Source organism: Musca domestica, unplaced genomic scaffold (genome assembly GCF_030504385.1).
Source record: "Musca domestica strain aabys unplaced genomic scaffold, Musca_domestica.polishedcontigs.V.1.1 2, whole genome shotgun sequence".
In the NCBI taxonomy this organism is placed as follows: domain Eukaryota; kingdom Metazoa; phylum Arthropoda; class Insecta; order Diptera; family Muscidae; genus Musca; species Musca domestica.
The window spans coordinates 30,989,545-31,009,395 of record NW_026712249.1 but is presented as its reverse complement, the minus strand read 5'-3'; the positions used below and the strand labels follow the sequence as shown (position 1 = coordinate 31,009,395).

At 36.0% G+C, this 19,851-nt stretch overlaps 2 protein-coding genes across 2 annotated transcripts; one reads left to right on the top strand and one right to left on the bottom strand.

Annotated features, from left to right (window-relative positions):
- Window positions 1-1,401: 1,401 nt before the first annotated feature.
- LOC101889624 (UPF0605 protein GA14893) lies at window positions 1,402-5,049 on the bottom strand. Its single transcript, XM_005178068.4, has 4 exons — window positions 4,910-5,049; window positions 4,437-4,851; window positions 4,216-4,381; window positions 1,402-1,929 (listed from the first exon to the last, which is right to left on the bottom strand). The coding sequence occupies exons 1-4, from the start codon at window positions 4,948-4,950 to the stop codon at window positions 1,622-1,624; spliced, it is 930 nt and encodes a 309-aa protein (XP_005178125.2). The 5' UTR covers window positions 4,951-5,049; the 3' UTR covers window positions 1,402-1,621.
- A 12,122-nt stretch (window positions 5,050-17,171) lies between these two features.
- Window positions 17,172-18,716, top strand: LOC105261480 (uncharacterized). Its single transcript, XM_059121511.1, has 2 exons — window positions 17,172-17,279; window positions 17,443-18,716. Exon 2 carries the CDS (start codon window positions 17,584-17,586, stop codon window positions 18,472-18,474), a length of 891 nt encoding a protein of 296 aa, XP_058977494.1. The 5' UTR covers window positions 17,172-17,279; window positions 17,443-17,583; the 3' UTR covers window positions 18,475-18,716.
- Window positions 18,717-19,851: the final 1,135 nt, after the last annotated feature.

Sequence of the window (19,851 nt, the reverse complement as noted above, 5' to 3'; positions counted from 1 at the left end):
AGGACTGGTCCGATCTCGACCATATTTATGACATATCTTGCAATGATATAAATATTGAGATGTGCCAAGTCTAAATGGAATTTCGCGTTTTATGAGCTTCAAGGATATTCAAAATGTTGACCCTTTGTGGGGATGGTACCAGAAGTAGTTGACAGATATATCCCATCTTCACACCTGATCTTGTATTAACAAAAATATTCGAATGTGTGTTATTTGTAGACAATCTGACTCTAATTTCAAATTTTAAAGAGTATTAGAGAATTATTCGAGATTTTGACCAGTACTGACAAAAATACTGGGACTTACAAATTTGCACAAAATCGACTGATCCTTTCCCTTTCTATCAGATAAATTATTTTCTTTCGGAAATCGGATTCTACCTTCAAGAGTGAACGTGCGCACAAACCAGGGAGACAAGCGGACGGACGCACATCGCTAGATCGACTCCAAATATCCTGAAAGGTATTTGGTCCAAAGAGACCTAGGTACGTTTATTCGATTAGGCACGTTTTTTATACCCTCCATGTTGAAGCTATTGTAGCAAAATATTGTATGTATAGGTCCACGTTTTGGTATAGCCCCCATTTTTGCCACATTTTCCGTGGATTTGTCCAAAACATGGTATTTTTAGTTCGTAATGGGTTCTAGCGTCCACGTATTCGTATAGCCCCCACATAATAGTTCTTTCGGATATTCAGTATTTTATTTGATTTTTGCTACATTTTTTTTCACGGATTTGTCTAAAAATTGGTATTTGTATTTCCTAATGGGTTCTTGCTCCGGGGGCAGAACATTGAATATTTAGGTCCAGGATTTCCTATAGCGCACATATAACGATACTCGGTATTTTCATAATCCTAGTCACATTTACCCACGAAATTGTTTCAAATTTGGTAATTTAGAAGATTTGGTAAATGACAATCCTTAAAGAATTGTCTATAGAGATTCCCGCTTCGGTATGGCTCCCATAAAAAATTCGGCCCGGCCGAACTTAATCCTCTCTAGCCATATGGCTTAGAATATATAGAGTTTGTTAAAAGTTTTATTCTTCCCCGGATGTCGAAAATCATTTACTTCCACAACACAGTTACGGATTGATTTATATTGACAGTTTGGAACTGAAAATCGGACTTTCCCACAGGATAGCGTTTGACAATTTATGTTAATAAAATAATAAGTAAGGAATTGCCACCACATGAAAATTTTTCTTTACCTTTTATTTATTATTTCATGATTGAATTTTTAGGAATTTTTTATTTTAAGCTATTTTAAGCCAAAGGAATTTTGGATTTTAGTTTTTAAGGCTATTTGTAAGGGAAAGGCAGATTTCAACTGATACTTATTGAAAAATTGTTTACGAGCGCCAATGTCATTCCCCAACAAATTATTAAAATCTCTTACTATATTTCTTATAAAAACTAAACTTTATTCTCATGCGAACCAAACTTTCGAATAACATTGAATTTGAAACAACAGCACAATATTTACGCACTCCCTTTTTTGTGCCATGGAACTGCTACAACAACACCAACAATTACATGCCATTAGCACTATCATTACCACATCGCATCGCATCACTCCACCATCCATCCATCCACACGCACTCACTCACACACTCCCATCAATCCTTGTGCAGTGCCAGCCAAGATTTGGCATTAACTGTTGCATTGCCATACGTCCGACCGATGGCAAACGCTTCGCCTGGCACATGACCTGCATAGTTCGGCATCATTCCGATTGTCCGATGATAGATGACAAATTGTCCCGCATTGGGACAGGAACTGGCAATGCCTGTCAACTCCATGGGACACCATTCGGCACTTTGTCGGTGATGATAATTATTTGTAAACTCACAGAGGGCACTGTTTGTCAGCCGTTTGCTGCTCTGGCCGTAATGGGCCATTGTCATGGGTATGTGACCGGCGTAACCTGTGTGTGATACGAAAAGAAACTGATTTGATTTTTTTTTTCGCAACAATGAATTGTAAAAAATAAATGGCGATAAAAAAATTTATGAGAAAATTTGAAGACAAAATATTTTGAAGCTAAATTATTGTTTTGAAATGTGATAATATTTTTAAGGCATTCTTTGTTTCGATTATTATTATTATTAAAAGCAAGTAGAAAACGGCAAGTAGGAACTGTTAAGGTGTTTGTACATAAACGGCTTAAGTCATAGGATAGCTTCTTCCCGCAATGAATATTTCTAGGCCACTCCTCAGACAGCTGTTAAAATTATTCCAGTGAAAGCTCATTATACACATGAGCTCGAGGTAAAGCCATTGAAATTCCAAAAAAGTGCAAGAACTTACACCCCAACAGAATGAAAATAGACTCCAAAAAAGCTAAAGAGTTTTTTTTTGGGTATAATTATGGTGTTCGACTTTAAGGCAGTTTTTATACCCTCAGCCATATGGCTACAGAGGGTATATATCGTTTAATACGGTCAAAACGTGCCTAGTCGAAACAACGGTTTTAGACCCTAGGTCTCTTTGGACCAAATCCGTTTCAGAACATTTGGAGTCGATCTACCGATGTCCGTCCGTCTGTCTGTCTATCTGGCTGGCTGGTGCGCACGATAACACTCGAAGGGAGTATCCGATTTGATCCAATCTTGGTACATCGTAATATTTTTGTCAAACTTAGATCCAGTTCGAAGATAGGCAATATCGGTCCACTCCTTCTGGTACCTCCCACATAAAATGTTAAAATTTTCAAAGAAAATAATCTATTGCATAGCAAGAGAAAGAATAATCCGATTTTGCTTGAACTTTGCGAATCCAAATATTTTCATCAGTGCTAGGCCATGTGCGAAAATGGACAATATCGGTACACTCCATCAAGTATCTCCCCCACAAAGGGTCAAAATTTTGAATAATTAAAACTCTAATAAAATGTGATGTAAGATTCCGATAGTCTTCAAATTTCACACATCCCAATATTTTTATAAGCTTAAGATCTTGCGTTAAAATGGAATGTATCGGTCCACTCCTTCTGGTACCTGCCCCACAAAAGGTCGAAATTTAAAAAAAAATATTTTTTGCACAAAAAGAGAAACGATAATCCGATTCTGCTCTAACTTTGCAAATCCTAATATTTGCGTCAGTGCTAGGTCAGGTGCGAAAATGGACAGTATCGGCCCACTCCATCAAGTACCTCCCCCACACAGCGTCAACATTTTGAATAAAATGTGATATTAGGATCCGAACGTCTTAAAATTTCACACATTCTAATATTTTTATAAACTTAAGATCTGGCGTTAACATGGAAGGTATCGGTCCACTCCTTCTGGTACCTCCCCCACAAAGTGTCGAAATTTTGAATACCCATAAAGCTCATAAAATGCCAAATTAATATCCGATTCCATTTAGACCTCAATATTTCTATCAACACAAGATTTGTTATAAAGGTGGTATAGATCGAACCATTTCATCTCGCCCAAACATAGGGTTCAAGATTTTGAAAAACAAAACGCTCAAATAAAGCAAAATAAACATCCAACTCTCTTCAAATTTCAAATATTTTTGCTAACACAAGATCTGTTGTGAAGTTGATATATATCTGCCAACCGCTTCTGGGGTCACAATTTTCAATAATTTTATCTGTCATAACTTTCGAAACAATTAGCAATTCTTTACTACTTGCTATGCTCAAATATTTCTCCCAATAAGAAGCCTGATATGAATATGAAATTTATCGGAATTTACGATTCCGCATAAAATTGGACATAAATATCCTTTCTTATAATGTTGCCCAATATTTCGCTCAATATTTTTCATTTGTATCAGATGAAGTATAAAAGTGGAATATTTCGGTAGATTCTATCTTGTGCATCACGCACATTTTAACATTTTCCAAAAACTATTACATATCTCATATAAAGTGAAGAAGTTAGTCGATACAATCCGTACCAGGAACGTCGGAATATTTATATCATATTTTTGGGACCGATACTAAATATACAATATTGGCCTATTCTTTCGGAACCTGCTCCATAGAGGGTCAAACGTTTGAATAATTGTAACACTAGTCAAATTATATTTAAATAATCGAACACAGGCTGAGGGTATATATCTGTCGGCAGTCGGTATTGCCGATACTTTTAACTTACTTTTTAACTTGTTTTTTATCTCACGGTGTACTCATGCTGGGTTGAGGTTTTAATAGTTTTAGAGTTCACCCATTTACGGGAAATTTAACTTATAAAAAACTTACCATTAATAATATATTTATCTTCATCGTCATCTTCCATAAAATGAGGTGTAGTGAACTTGGAATATGGTAACTTCTCTTTCTTCAAATTCTTGCAATCCTCTATATTCACCGCTTGACCCCTAGTTAAAACTGGAACCAAAGGTGCACGATACTTTGTCTGGGGCATCTGTGGAATACAAATATGAATTATATCTCAATTGAACATCCCACCTTAGTTATACCATCCGTTCCCTCAACTTTGCATCAAATAAACCATTTCCACTGCCCAGCAAATCTCTATGCCTCAAGGCACGTTTTTCACAACGCAAACGTTCGGCCAATATTTCATGCTCAGCCACACCCTTGGTGGCAGCAATCAGATAACGTTGTCCCGTTTTATTACTCATATTTGGTATAAATCCTTCATATCCGGGAATAATGGGTGGTTGATAAATCGTATCAAGGAAATTTTTACGATTTTGTAAAATTTGTATTTCCTTTTCCGAGGGTCCTTCTGTGGCTTTGAGCGGTTCCGTCGGCGTTGTTAATATCAATTGCGATGCATGTTTGGCACATGGATCGAGTAACAGTTGATGAGTTAATTTTGAAAAGGTTTTACCCTGGCGAAAACGAAATTGCGGACAATGTCCAGTGTAGCTGTGGGAAAGAAGATACATTTTGAAGGTGTTGGTAGTTTTGTAGAATCTGCATTTACCCAGGCATATAATGTGGTTCAGGAGTAATCACAGAATCCATATTTAAGATTTTTCACTTAAAGATTTTGAATAAAATATAAAATTATATACTGTTTATTTTGATGTTTTGAAATACTTTAAAATTTTGTCAGGAAATGTCACATAAGGAAAAAAATGTAAACAAGAAACAACTTTTAAAGCGTTACCTAAAATTCGACATAACGTACACAAATATTCAACTTCATCGCTAAGGTAAAATATTTTATACGTCCGTATTACCTAAATACGTCAGATGCATGTCTTAAAATCGAAAGAATATTTGAGTTTTTAAAATGTTCCTGCAATTAAATGTTGCTGCAATTAATTAATTTGAAATCGGATAAAGATATATATGGGAGCTATATTCAAATCGGAACCGATCTCCACAAAATTTCGCAAAAATATTTCTGAGCTGTATTTGATATATTTCCCTGAATATAGATATTACCGAGTACATATTACGGCTGTGGGTAACAAATACAACAAATCGGATGAACAGTATTTATGGGAGCTATAGCTATATCTGAACCGATCTTCACCAAATTTGACATACTAGCTTCTAGAATCAATTCGGTCGTAAGTGCCAACTTTCATCCTATTTGGGCAAATATTAGACGTTTGGTGCACAATAAAAGCTAAATCGGACGAAGTTATATATGGGAGATATATCCAAATCCGAACCGATCTCGATAAATTTTGCAAATGTATTTCTGAGCTGTATTTGAAAAATTTCCCAAATATTGTTGTTATAGAGTGCATATAACGGCTGCGGCTGACAAAAATAACAGATCGGATGATCAATATATGTGGGAGCTATATCGATTCGAACCGATTTCGATCAAATTTGGCATACTTATTTTCAGGTTCAATCTAATGGTACGTGCAAAATTCCATACTATTCGGATTGATGTTACACGTTTGGTGCACAATAAAAGGCAAATCGGGCGAAGATATATATGGGAGCTATATCTAAATTTTGACCGATTATCTCCAATTTCAATAGGGTTCGTCCGTGGCCAAACAAATGATTTGTGCAAAATTTCATAGGGATAGGGCAATAAATGCGAACTGTACTTTGTTTACAAAAATACAACGACAGACGTACGGACATGCATAAATCGACTCAGAATGTGAGTCTATGCAGATCATCAAAACGAACTATGGGTCTATCTTGTTTCCTTTTGCCTGTTACAAACAAATGCACAAAGACATAATACCCTGACCACCTTGGGGTGCCCTACACCCCATAATTACGCTGTGCGACAAAATCGAAAATTTTCATAATTACAGGATAAACCCAGTAGATTATTGGGGTTTCGAAAATTCACATTGCAAAGTAATCTAAATTGAATAAACAAGCACAAGCTTAGATCGAGGTCGGAGATGGGCAATATTGCTTCACTCCCCATAAAAAGTTGAAAAAAAAATATTTTACTGCACAAAAAAAGAAAGGATAACCCGATTTTGCTTTAACTTTGCAAATCGTAATATTTGCATAAGTGCTAAATCAGTGCCTCCTCCACAAAGGGTCAACATTTTTAATAATTATCACTCTTATGAAGTAAGATTCCTATTGTCTTACATATATTCCAATATTTTTATTAACCCAAAGTCTGGTGTGAAGATGGAATATATAGGTTCATTTTTTCTGGTACCTCGTGAAAAATACCAAATTAGGTGCCATTTAGTAACTTTTGAACAACTATAGTACACATTTTCAAAACCATCTCCATATCTCAATTCCAGATACCACGGACACCAACAGTGACATATATATCAAATATCAGAATTTCAGGCCTACTCTTTTTTAACCAACCTCAATTCTAGAGACCTCAATATTAAATTTGGTGTCTTCAGCCAATATCAAAAATACAATTTTGTACTATTCTTAATACCAAATTTAGTACTATTTGGTACTTTTCGTACAATGATGGTACACATTTCCAAAACCTTCTCCACATTTCAATTCCAGATATGAACAGGGACGTCAATATCAAATTTCGGAATTCCAGCTCAATGACAAAATTAGTACCACTTAGTAAAAATATTGGATGCATTTTCAAATCTCAAACACAGATACCATAAATAATCTAAATATGAAATTACAGAATTTTATCTCTATCTCTGCATACAATACCAAAAAAACTACAATTCAGTACTTTTCATACTTTTGTAGTAAACATCTGCAAAACCACCTCCATATGTTCAGACTTCATATTGGCAGCGACCCTAATTACAAATTTCAGATTTCATGCATTGTTGGCATCTGTTCACCCAATATCAAATTGTACCAAATATAGTACTATTTAGTAATACCTACCGATATTCCGTATTTTGATGTTTTTAGCGACATTCTTCACCGTAATTGTTCTAAATTTAGTATTTGAAGTTCGTAAGGGATACTACAGCCTTTGACAGAAAAGTGTCTGTGCAAGTTCACGTTTTCGTAAAGCCCCCATATAACGGTACCTCCCGATATTCGGTATTTTAATGTTTTTAGCGACATTCTTCACCGGAATTGTTCCAAATTTAGTATTTGAAGTTCGTAATAGATACTACAGCCTTTGACAGAAAATTGTCTGTACCGGTCCACGTCTCCCTCATGTAATGGTACCTACCGATATTCCGTATTTTGATGTTTTTAGCGACATTATTCAACGGAATTGTTTCAAATTTGGTATTTGAAGTTCATAATGGATACTACAGCCTAAGACAGAAAATTGTCTGTGCAAGTCCACGTTTTCTTAAAGCCCTCATATAACGGTACCTCCCGATATTCGGTGTTTTAATGATTTTAGGGACATTTTTTCACCAAAATTGTTTCAAATTTGGTATTTAAAGTTCGTAATGGATACTACAGCCTTAGACAGAAAATTGTCTGTGCGGGTCCACCTCTTTGTAAAGCCCCCATATAACGGTACCTCCCGATATTCGGTATTTTGATGATTTTATGGACATTTTTTCACCAGAATTGTTTCAAATTTGGTATTTGAAGTTCATAATGGATACTACAGCCTAAGACAGAAAATTGTCTGTGCAAGTCCACGTTTTCGTAAAGCCCCCGTATAACGGTACCTCCCGATATTCGGTATTTTGATGATTTTATGGACATTTTTTCACAAGAATTGTTTCAAATTTGGTATTTGAAGTTCATAATGGATACTACAGCCTAAGACAGAAAATTGTCTGTGCAGGTCCACCTCTTCGTAAAGCCCCCATATAACGGTACCTCCCGATATTCGGTATTTTATTGATTTTATGGACATTTTTCACCAGAATTGTTTCAAATTTGGTATTTAAAGTTCGTAATGGATACTACAGCCTTAGACAGAAAATTGTCTGTGCAGGTCCACCTCTTCGTAAAGCAGCCATATAACGGTACCTCCTGATATTCGGTACGTTGATGACTAAAGCTACATTATTCACCGATTTTTCAAGTTTCGCATTTGAATATTGTAATGGCTTATGACAAATGTTACCTATGCAGGTTCATGTCGTCGTATAGACACTAATGAAATAGCTACATTCGGTATTTTTAATATTTTTAACAGAATTTTTAAGGGATTTTATTGTTTTTGAGAATTGCCAAATTCGTTCCAAATGGTGGTGGAGGGTATTCAAAGTTCGGCCCTGCCGAACTTTTTACTTTTTTACTTATTTATATTTATTGAGTAATGAGATTATTTCACCTATGGTAAGTAACGCCTGGTTAATTTATAAAGGCAATTCCCCCACACCACACCTATAAATATTTCATGTATTTATTGGAATCATCAGCAATTACACAATACAGAAGTTCTTACCTTAATTGGTGTGAAATTACACACCACGATTAATCGAGATCATTTAAGAAGTATTAGCACTTGATGACATTTATTAAAAGTGTCTGAGGACAATTAATCAATGCCATTCATTGGAAATTGAAGTGTCTATTACGGTAACGCTTCTGAAAACTGTTTAGATTTCCAAATCCTCAAATAGTATCATTTTAACGAGTCGTACAACATCATCGCTATGTCCTCAAAGTGGAATATTTGGATAGTACTTTTGTGTACACCTTTTGTGGTTGATACGTTAACTAAATATGAATATGAACATTTGGTTCGCGCCGTTACGGCCATCATTAGAGATAGTAAAATTTCCAATCGTTTATTAATCTACGCCAACTACAATCAGTCTGTGCATTCTCAAAAGCATCATTTCAATGGATTTATTGAGAGAATTGTACATAATTTAAATAATATAACGGTGAATGTTTTCGTTCAATATCAGAAAAAGTTTCGCAATTCAATAAATATTGAAGTTTTGCTGTTCAGTGATGTTGATGCGATTGTGTAAGTAATGTGAGATAATGAATACCAATAAGTGGCGTTTCCTATAAACGGTACTATGTCCATAAAAGACATATAAATCGAACTAAAATGTGGAGGACTTACCTAATTATACCCTACACCACAAGGTGGTCAAGGTATTGTGTCTTTGTGTATTTGTTTGTAACAGGCAAAAGAAAACGAGATAGACCCATAGTTCCTTTTGATGCTCTGTATAGAATCACTTCCTGAGTTGATTATGCACGTCAGTCCGTCCGTCCGTCTGTCCATGTATTCTTGTGAACAAAATGCAGGTCGCATTTATTATCCGATTGAGATGAAATTTTCCAAACAACATTTTTTTGGCCCAAGGACGAACCCTATTGAAATTGCAGATAATCGGTAAAAATTTAGATATAGCTCCCATATATATCTTCGTCCGATTTGCCTTTTAGTAGCCACTAAACGTGTAATATCAGCTCGAATAGTATGGAATTTTGCACCTACAACCAAATAAGGCCTGAAAATAAGTATGCCAAATTTCGAAATCGGTTCAGATATAGCTATAGCTCCCATATATATTGTTCATCCGATTTGTTATTTTTGTCCTCCGCAGCCGTAATATGCATTCTGCAACAACAATATTTGGGGGAATATATCAAATGCAGCTCAGAAATACCTTCGCTACATTTTATCTAGATTGGTTTAGATTTGGATATAGCTCCCATATATAACTTCGTCCGATTTACCTTTTATTGTGCACCAAACATCTAATATTTGCCCAAATGTGATTGAATTTGGCACATACGACCAAATTGAGTCTAGAAGGTAGTATGCCAAATTCGGAGAAGATCGGTTCAGATATAGCTATAGCTCCCATATATATTGTTCATCCGATTTGTTGTATTTGTTACCCACAGCAGTAATATGCATTCTGTAACAACAATATTCATGGAAATATATGAAATACAGCTCAGAAATATCTTTGCCAAATTTTATCGAGATTGGTTCGGATTGGGTAAAGCTCCCATATATATCTTTATCTGATTTCAAATTAATTTTGCACCAAATGGGCAATACGACTTCGAATTTAAAAGATACAAATGCTTCCGTTTTCTCATCGGAGAAAACCTAATTCGGCAGTTCACCACTTTCGGCCAAGCGAAGCAACACTTTAGCTCTTTTGAGTCTATTTTCTTTCTGTTACGTTGTAAGTTCTTGCACTTTTTGGAATTTCAGTGGCTTTACCCCTAGCTCATTTTTCAATATTTGACGAATGAATGCGATATGTTCGGCTCACGAGTCATTTTTAGGCCACTGCGTCGCGGATTTCGATCAAGTCACTTCTTAACTTTTTGAACCATTTCTGCTGGTGTTACAGTTTTTTTGCGTCCACTTCCTTGGCTACCCTACCAGTATCACGGTAATGAGAGATGGTACGAAACACAAAATATTTATTCACATTTAAGTGCTGGAGTGCTCTTACAGTTTTTTTGCGTCCACTTCCTTGGCTACCCTACCAGTATCACGGTAATGAGAGATGGTACGAAACACAAAATATTTATTCACATTTAAGTGCTGGAGTGCTCTAACGATAGCCACTTGCGGTTTTCCAGCCAAATATAAAGAAATCACACCATCACGCTTGAATTCCATCACGAATAAGTTTTTTTTTGGAAAAGTCTCACCAAAATGCTTTTGTACGAATATAAACAACATTATAAGCTGTTACGGGAATAATTTTATCAGCTGTCGGACGAATGGCTTAGAGATGACAGCAGTCTGAAGTTGGTTGCAGTTTTTTCATCTCACCGTGTATATTAAGTCCAAGCGTTTAGGTAAGATTGACCTTTGACGTCTTCTAGGATCTATAGTAAAATATTATGACCAATAATTTTATGGAATATTTTGACCTGCTACGATCCCGTTTAAAAGGAGTTTTTAATCATATTTCTAAAAAGACCCCCTTGTTGACTCGCTCGAGGGTTACAATTTTCGAACTCGTATTTTTATCTGCAATAGACACTTTACACGAATTTAGAGGGATTTTAATCCCTAAACCCTACTTTGCGGTATAAACATTTAAAGATCCTCTTTTTTACCTTTACTTTTATAATTTGCTGAATTATCAAACCTTTTTCCTCAAGAACTACTCCCCACCCCCCCCCCCAAAAAAAAAAAAAAAATTAAAAATTATTTCTCACTATTTCTCTTTCTCTTCCCATCTCAGAAGCTTCTACGAACGTGTGAAGCACAGTGGTTCTCTAAACCTATCCTACACCATAATGTACATATCGTCCATCACTACACTGGATGTCGCAACCATATCGAAAGTTTTTCAAATCATCTTTCCAATGAGTCTGCTAAATGTTGGATTATTAATACCGCTATCGAAGGATAACATAATTATGGTTACATATTTTCCATTCACACCAACCGAGTGTTACAGTGTCGCACCAGTTACGATAAACAGTTATGATACCGTAAAACAAGAATGGCGCAACAAAAACTATTTTCCCAAAAAATTAAAGAATTTCTATCGTTGTCCGGTGACCTGTGCCACCTACGAAGAAATGCCATATTTGGGCTTGAGCCTAAATCGAACTACCAAACGTGTCAACTCTTACAGAGGATTTGAAGGTGAACTGGTCAAGTATTCTGCAAGTAATTTAAATTTCACCACCATAGTTTATTTGATGAACGAAGAGGAGATCAATGAGTCGTTTGACGAAAGGGGATTGGTTTTCGAAAAGGTAAGTGTTGTTGATATTGAAAAACAAATATTTTTTTTTTTTTTTTTAACAGTATAATATCGAAGGTAGAATCATGAAAATTTTGATAATGTTCACTCTCGGTCCGAAGGTGTTAGAAAATGTTGGGTTTTTGGAAATTCGTACTAGACGGGTACGAAAAGTACTAAAAACTAACACATATAGTACCCTTTGTACCTGGCGAACGAGTAGAGCTCTCGAATTTTTTAATTTGAATTGAGGGTCACTGATGGTGTGTATGACGGATATACCAAAGGGTTTTTGAAAATCCGTAAAAATGCACGACAAGTACTAAAATGTGCTGCAGTTGGTACCATTTCGTATCATGTGTGAGCTAAAACTTAAAATCTGAAATTGAGTTGGGTCGATCTAAGGGGGTAGTTTTGGGAGTCGTTACCGTACGAAAAGTATCAGATGGTAAAAAATTTGGTACGATTTGATTTGGAGAAACGGATGGAGCTGAAATCGCAAAATTTGAGATTGACATTACTAGCGGGATGTAGGATTGGAATATGGAAGTAGTTTTCGAAATGTGTACTCATGTGCACGTAAAGGTACTAAATTTGGTAAAATTTCGATTTGGTAGAGTTGGTATGCTGAAATTTGGAAATAAGATTAATATTGCATTTGTAAGATTGGTGTACAGGGTTGCCCATATTAAATGGACCTTTGGGCCCATTCCAATCGACGAAGCTTGTCCGCAGGCAACATTCTTTGCGTCAATTGAATTTTGTACGGGAACAAATGCAAATCAATGAGAATAATCCGTTGTAAAGTGGACCGAGCCATGCCCAACTGCTGAGAACGGCGTTTTGGGATGCTCTTGGGGACCTCTCAACACTGGCTCGTACGGCAGCGATATTCTCGGCCGATCGCCTTGGTCGACTTTTATATGGCCTCTTCGGATTAGAAAGAGCCTTACTAGTCGAAAATTTTTCGTATAACCGCTTAATGGTGTTCTTAGAAGGCGCACTTCTCATATTTTTTTTCGCAATTGATTTCTTCTGTTGGATGTAAATTTCAGAGCGCTCGCGTGGCTTGTATTGGTTCATGGTAAAATCTGCTTGGACTGACGCTTCAAACGCGGTATGTCATTAAGCGATGTGATATCTCTGTCAAAAGTTATGGCGCTGCCAGATGGTTCCGTCGAATATGGGCAACCCTGTATATAGGAAGTTGGAAATTCCTACTTATGTGTACTAAATGGTGCTAAATTTTGTACAATTTAAATTTTGGGAGAACCGATAGAGTTGCAATCCTGAAATTTGGAAATAAGATTTGTACTTATTTGTAATAAATAGTATTAAATTTGGTACAATTTGGATTTGGGAAAACCGATAGAGCTGGAATCCTTAAATTTGGAAGTAAGATTACTATTGGAGTGTAGGATTGGTGAAGTGTAGGAAGTTTTGGAAATTTGTACTTATGTGTACTCAATGATACTTAATTTTGCACATTTTGGATTTGTGTGAAACAATAGATAAGATTTCTATCGGAGTGTAGTACAAGGATATGGAGACAGTTTTGTAAATTTGTACTTTTATGTACTAAAACGTACTAAATTAGGTACAAATTGGGTTTGGGTGAACCGATAGAACTGGAATTTTGAAATTAGGAAAGAAAATTACTGTCGGAGTGTGTAATGATGATATGAAGGTATTTTTGGAAATTCATACTTATAAGTACTAAATATGGTAAAATTCGGGGTTATTTTTGGAAATATGGGATAATATGAAAATAAAGGGATAATTTTGGAAATATGTGCTATAAGTGCACGAAAAGTACTAAATAGTACTATATTTGGTACAATTTGGTATTGGGTGAATATAAAGTGCTTGAAATCTAATTTGGTATAAGGTTCGGTGTTCATTTGCAACCTGAAGATATGGAGGTGGCTTCGGAAATGTGTACTATTATTGTACGAAAAGTACTGAATATACTATGTTTGATATTGCATGAAGGGAAAGAGATAAAATTCAGAAATTTAATTTTATTGGTGGTATATGTTTTTCAGATATATATTTATATGAAAAGTACTAAATGGTATTAAATTTGATATTGAGGTTAGGGCTGGGATCCCGAAATTTGGGACTGAAGTTTCTGTTGGTATCTGGTTTTGAGATATGGTGGTGGTTTTGAAAATATGTAATATAATTGTACGAAAAGTACAAAATGGTATTCCGAAGTTTAATATTGAGGTCTCTATTGGTTTTTGAGAGTGAGATATAAAGATGTTTCTGCAAATAATTGTACGAAATGTATTTAATTTTTTATCGGGTGAAGGGACAGAGTTGAAATCCTGAAATTGCATATAGAAGTCACCTTGGGCATAAGTGCTTAAGATATGGACGTGGTTTTTTTCAAAAAGTACTAGGTGGTAGTAAATTGGGTATTTGGTCAAGGGATAGAGCTGAAATGCCTAAATTTGATATTGAGGTCTTTGTTGGTATATGCAATTGAGATATGGAGGTGTTTTGGGAAATGATTACTATAATTGTACGAAAAGTATTAAATAGTAAAGGGTTGTCCATATTCGACGGACCCATCTGGCAACGCCAAAACTTTTGACAGAGATGTCACATCGCTTAATGACATACCGCGGTTGAAGCGTCAGTCCAAGCAGATTTTTACCATGAACAAATACACGCCACGCGAGCGCTCTGAAATAGTTGAAATTTACATTCAACAGAAGAAGTCAATTGTGAAAACTCAACGTGCTTTTAAAATATTAAAAAATGTGAGAAGTGCGCCTTCTAAGAACACCATTAAGCGTTTATACGAAAAATTTTCGACTGGCAAGGCTCTTTCTAATCCGAAGAGGCCATATAAAAGTCGACCAAGGCGATCGGCCGAGAATATCGCTGCCGTACGAGCCAGTGTTGAGAGGTCCCCAAGAACATCCCAAAAACGCCGTTCTCAGCAGTTGGGCATGGCTCGGTCCACTTTACAACGGATTATTCGCATTGATTTGCATTTGTTCCCGTACAAAATTCAATTGACGCAAAGAATGTTGCCTGCGGACAAGCCTCGTCGATTGGAATGGGCCCAAAGAGTCATGGGTCCGTCGAATATGGGCAACCCTGTACTAAAATTGGTATTGAGTAATGGAATGGAGCTGAAACCCTGAAATTTGATATGGATGTCACTGTTGGTGTCTGTAGTTGAGAGAAGAAGCTGATTTTGGATATGCGTACTATTATTGTACTAAATGGTACCAAACATGGTAATGGGGAAAATTTCAGAGCTCAAATTCTTAAACTTTAATATTGGAGACTTTGAAATAGTTTTGGACAGAAAAATTGGATGTGGGTCCATTGTGAAATGGAAAACTTCAAGTGAATGACTTTGGAGAGTTTTTGGTGTAAAAGGTAAACATTTTCCTAATATTCCTTACGAAAAAGGGAAAACCTTAATTAATATATAAAACCTGGAAAGTCTGAAAATTTACGATATATAAATTTTTAATCAAAAAATATTGTCAAACTGAAGAAATTGTGAATTTTTATACCCTACAACACTATGTGTTGGGGGTGTTATAAGTTTGATTGGGCCAAAAATTATGTAACACCACGAAATATTGGTTTCCCACATAGGAAAGTATATATGGATCTTCCTATCACGCCGAGCTGAGCCGATCTAGCTATGTATGTCCGTCCGTCTGTCCGTCTGTCCATGTTAATTTGTAATCACTCTACTGGTCGCAATTATGGCCCGATCTTCACGAAATTTAGAATGGAAATGGGGCTAGGGTCAGAATAAAACCCTATTTCTTTTGGAGAAGATCGCATAATATTTAGGGGTAGAAATGTACCAAAAACTGAAAAAACTCCTGATTTTGCAGTTGCTCTACAGGTCGCAATTATAGACCAATCAAAGTTCGGAAGTTAACATGGAGCTAGAGCTTTGGGCTGAGGAAATTTTTCTTCAAACCGCGAATATTTTTAATTTTTAATCACAAATAGACGGACAGGTCAATTCTGACCGTTACGTAGATGCCGATAGTAAATATATCCGTTATATATAGCGAAATATATACAATGTATATATATAAAGGAAGGGGAAGTTAGTTAGAATGCTTATATCTCAAGAATGGCTGGACCGATTTTGACAAATTTTGTCAATTCAGAATGCCCTCTTGACAAAAAAAGTATAAAATCTAAAAAATCGCAGAAAAATATGCCAATAATGATGTTAATTTAAATTTTGTAGTATTTTGTGACATTTTTTATATTTTCAAATTTTTTTTATCGCATGCGATTTTTTCAACCTTACAACACAGGTTGGGGATATTATATAAGTATTGCAAATATCGTCCGATCCTCACGAAAATTTTCAGAAGGGTAGGGTTAGGCTCAGAAGGGCTAGGCCTGTTGTTTTTAAAGATGTCCGCAATATATTTGGGTTGAACTGGACCAACAACTAAAAATGTTCCTGATTTTGCAGCCGTTATAAAGGTCACAAATATAAACCAAATCATATAGATGAGTCTAAATTTGGAGATGGAGAGGATCCTCTTGATTTTAGAGATGATCCCAAATTTTTAGGGGTTCCAAACCAAAAACAAAAAATTTCCCGATCACACAATTGAAGCCAATCGACACGCCTGAGAAGAGAGTTAAGCACAGGAAGAATTCTGGCATTTTGGTTGACCATTGGATTATATTTAGGTGTAAAATGGACCACAACAACTAACGGCACGACGAAGTGCGTAAATATTGATCAAATATCCCTGTTCAAGATGCTGAGGGTAATATCTGGGCAGTGTTCCGTGACATAATTTTAAAAGCAAAATCTTCCAAAATGGACTTGGACATAAGGGGGCTTCTAACATAATGTAGTGTTGTATGGTATCACATGGTCGGCCCCGCACGACTATAGCCTTTGCTTACTTGTTTGATATTAAATTTGATATTTTGACATTAAATTTTATATTGAAATTCCTGTTCGTTTTTAGGGTTCACTCATGAAGACTTTCAAATTTTTTTGGATAGAAAAATTGGATATGGGTCAATTGCGAGGTGGACATTTTCCTATTATTCTGTACGAAAAAAGAATAACTAGAATAATATGAATATTTAGTACGATGTATGAAGTTTAGATTTAAAAATGTCAAACTGAACAAATTGTGAATTTTTAGTACTAAGAATCCCAATTACGAACTCTTGGCACTAATCTAAAATTTTAGTTTGGACTTTTCGCTGATGAATTAGCAAAAAAATATAGTTTTGAAATATTAATACAAATATTGTCCGAAAACCAGATTTTTTAAAGTAATCCGGATAACTATAAAACTTCATTCGTAACGTAACGGTTTAAATGTCCTATTCGAGGATTTTTATAAATTATTCATACAAAAAGCCTATCAGTTTGGATTGAAAAATAACTAAAAACCTAAAAACTTAAATTTACATACCCTCCGCTTGTCTTTTTCAGATCTTTTCCAAATCGGCTGACTTTGCCATCGGTGCTTTCTACTACAGACCCCATTTGAATGAAAGCTCTCCCTACTCACAAACCCTCTACTACTATCTCTCCCACACGTATCTGGTAACGAATGTCTTCAACATCTACAGCATGTATGAGAAGATTGCCTATCCATTTCATTTGGGCCTGTGGTATTTGATTGGATTAATTCTAGCTCTAAGCTCTCTGCTCATATTCACATGTGAGTCCGGTCGGCGATGGCGGAAGCAACGCAATTTCATAATTGGTGAAAATAACCGTACGCCTCAATATCATCTCTTCGTGTTGGCCCTGGGTGCAACGGTCTCATCCACGCAACTACCACGTTATAATTTTGCCCGTTTCTTGCTCATGTGCTGGCTGCTCGGCAGCCTGGTCATACGCAGTGCCTATCAATCGGGCATGTATGAAATGTTGCGCGACAACAAACATCGCAACCCGCCCCAGACCATTGCCGATGTCCTCAAGCAGGGCTATGTTGTGCTGCTGCGAGGCTACCACAAGAGTCTGCTAAACATTCTGCCCGACATGAAGAATGTACGCGAGTTGAACGTCAGCATTTTGCAGGCATTTCCGCAACTGGCCACGGCCAGCGAACGAACTGCCGTCTTTAGCCAGTATGAATATTATGGCTATTTTGGCAAAACTAATTTGGCTACCTGGCAGAAGTTGCATTTGGTCAACGAGCGTATCTACACCCAGCAGCTGGCCATGTATGTCCGTTTGCAATCGTATTTGGTGACCGAATTAAATGCCCAAATTGCTAATGCCCAGTACTTTGGTTTTATCAACCATTGGGTGAATAAATACTATGGTCGTCCGGTAGCCGCCGTTGGCCATGGCCATCAGGGCGAGGAAAGTCAAACGAATATTCTATCGATGAACGAGTTGGGAGCTGTATTCATGATTTTGTTGTGGTTACATTTAGCGGCATTTGGTGTATTTGTAATGGAATTGTTATGGCACAGGTATGGGCGCAAATGCCGAACGATGTGTCATTAAAAAGCGCTTTTTTTGTGGCAATGAGTTGCATTTGAAATGTGTCTCCGGACATCATAATTAAATGGTGTATTTGTGCAAAATGGTTTGGGGGAGGAGTAAATAAGTGCAGAATGTTATGTTTTGCTGTGTCTATGCATATTTTAAGCAATTTTTGTTCATTATTTTATTTTGCACTTTGAATACATATGGGTGTATGTGTGTGTTGCTTTAAAGATAATAAATTCTTTTCATAAAATCTTAAATTCTGTAAAATTTTGTAAAGTCAATGAACTCGGCAAAAAATATAGTTTTGTGGATGATGAATGCCATCGGTAAATATTCGCTTTTGTATACATATCAAAAATTAATTTTAATTAAAACAAGTAAAAAAGCTGTAAGTTCGGCAATATAATGAAAATACCGAATAAAAGGAGATACCGTTATATGTGGCCGATACGAATTTTTTTTATCATAGGTTGTAGTAACCATTAATATTGTCGAATACGAAATTTACAAGTCTAAAATACCGAATATTGGGAGTACCATTATATGGGGGCTATACAAAAAGGTGGACGGGCACGAAATATTTACTAATATCGTAAGTTCCTACCGACAAAGTACACATGTGTACAATATTTTAGCTTTCTATCTCAATTCGTTCTAAATCGACTTAAAATTATAGGCTGATCATGAATATATACACTTTGTTGGGTCTGACATGAGTATTTCGTGGTGTTACAAAAAGAATGACAAACCCTCCGTAGTATGACGGAGGGTATAAAAACTTGGTAAGAATTGTTCAATAGATGGCGCTATCTTAATAACAGTTCTTGGCTACAATGTTGAGTATGCTTTGAGGCGCAACTATTTCAAAAACAACAGATCTGTTCCTTTACAGATAAGATTTGTCAAATTTTATAATCTTCTTACCCGTAAAATGCTATTAATAACTTAAAAAAATCCAGTGGGTGTTTCAACACCTCTTCCTGCATCCATTTTGGAGGCATATCATTTTATTGGACCTGGATATGTCAAAATTATATTGGATCAAATTTCAAAACAAATATTGCAATGCCCAACAACAAAAACCAATATTTAAAAAAAAGTTCGAAATATCTCTGCCAAAATCGAAATCGGTTCAGATCTTAAAATCCTTAAAATCAGATGAAGATGTATGTTAAATGTATATAAAAATCTGAACAGAGGTATTTTCGAGCAGTATCTGATGGCCGGTATTAAATATAATTGTTGTGAAGCGCATATTACGCATGCGAGGGACTTTAAAACCAAATCAGTTGAAACATATATGTGGGATCTAAAGCTATATCTGTACCGATTTTCACCAAATTTAAAGTTCTTCCTTCTAGACTGAATTCGGTCGGAAAAGCCAAAATTCAC

Excerpts from the sequence above, each read along its gene's own strand:
- LOC101889624 (XM_005178068.4), bottom strand. The coding sequence starts at position 4,950 with ATGGATTCTGTGATTACTCCTGAACCACATTATATGCCTGG. Across the intron at positions 4,382-4,436 it reads CAAAGTTGAGGGAACGGATG|ATGCCCCAGACAAAGTATCG; the intron begins GTATAACTAAGG and ends TGTATTCCACAG. Across the intron at positions 1,930-4,215 it reads AGATAAATATATTATTAATG|GTTACGCCGGTCACATACCC; the intron begins GTAAGTTTTTTA and ends TATCACACACAG.
- LOC105261480 (XM_059121511.1), top strand. The coding sequence starts at position 17,584 with ATGTATGAGAAGATTGCCTATCCATTTCATTTGGGCCTGTGGTATTTG.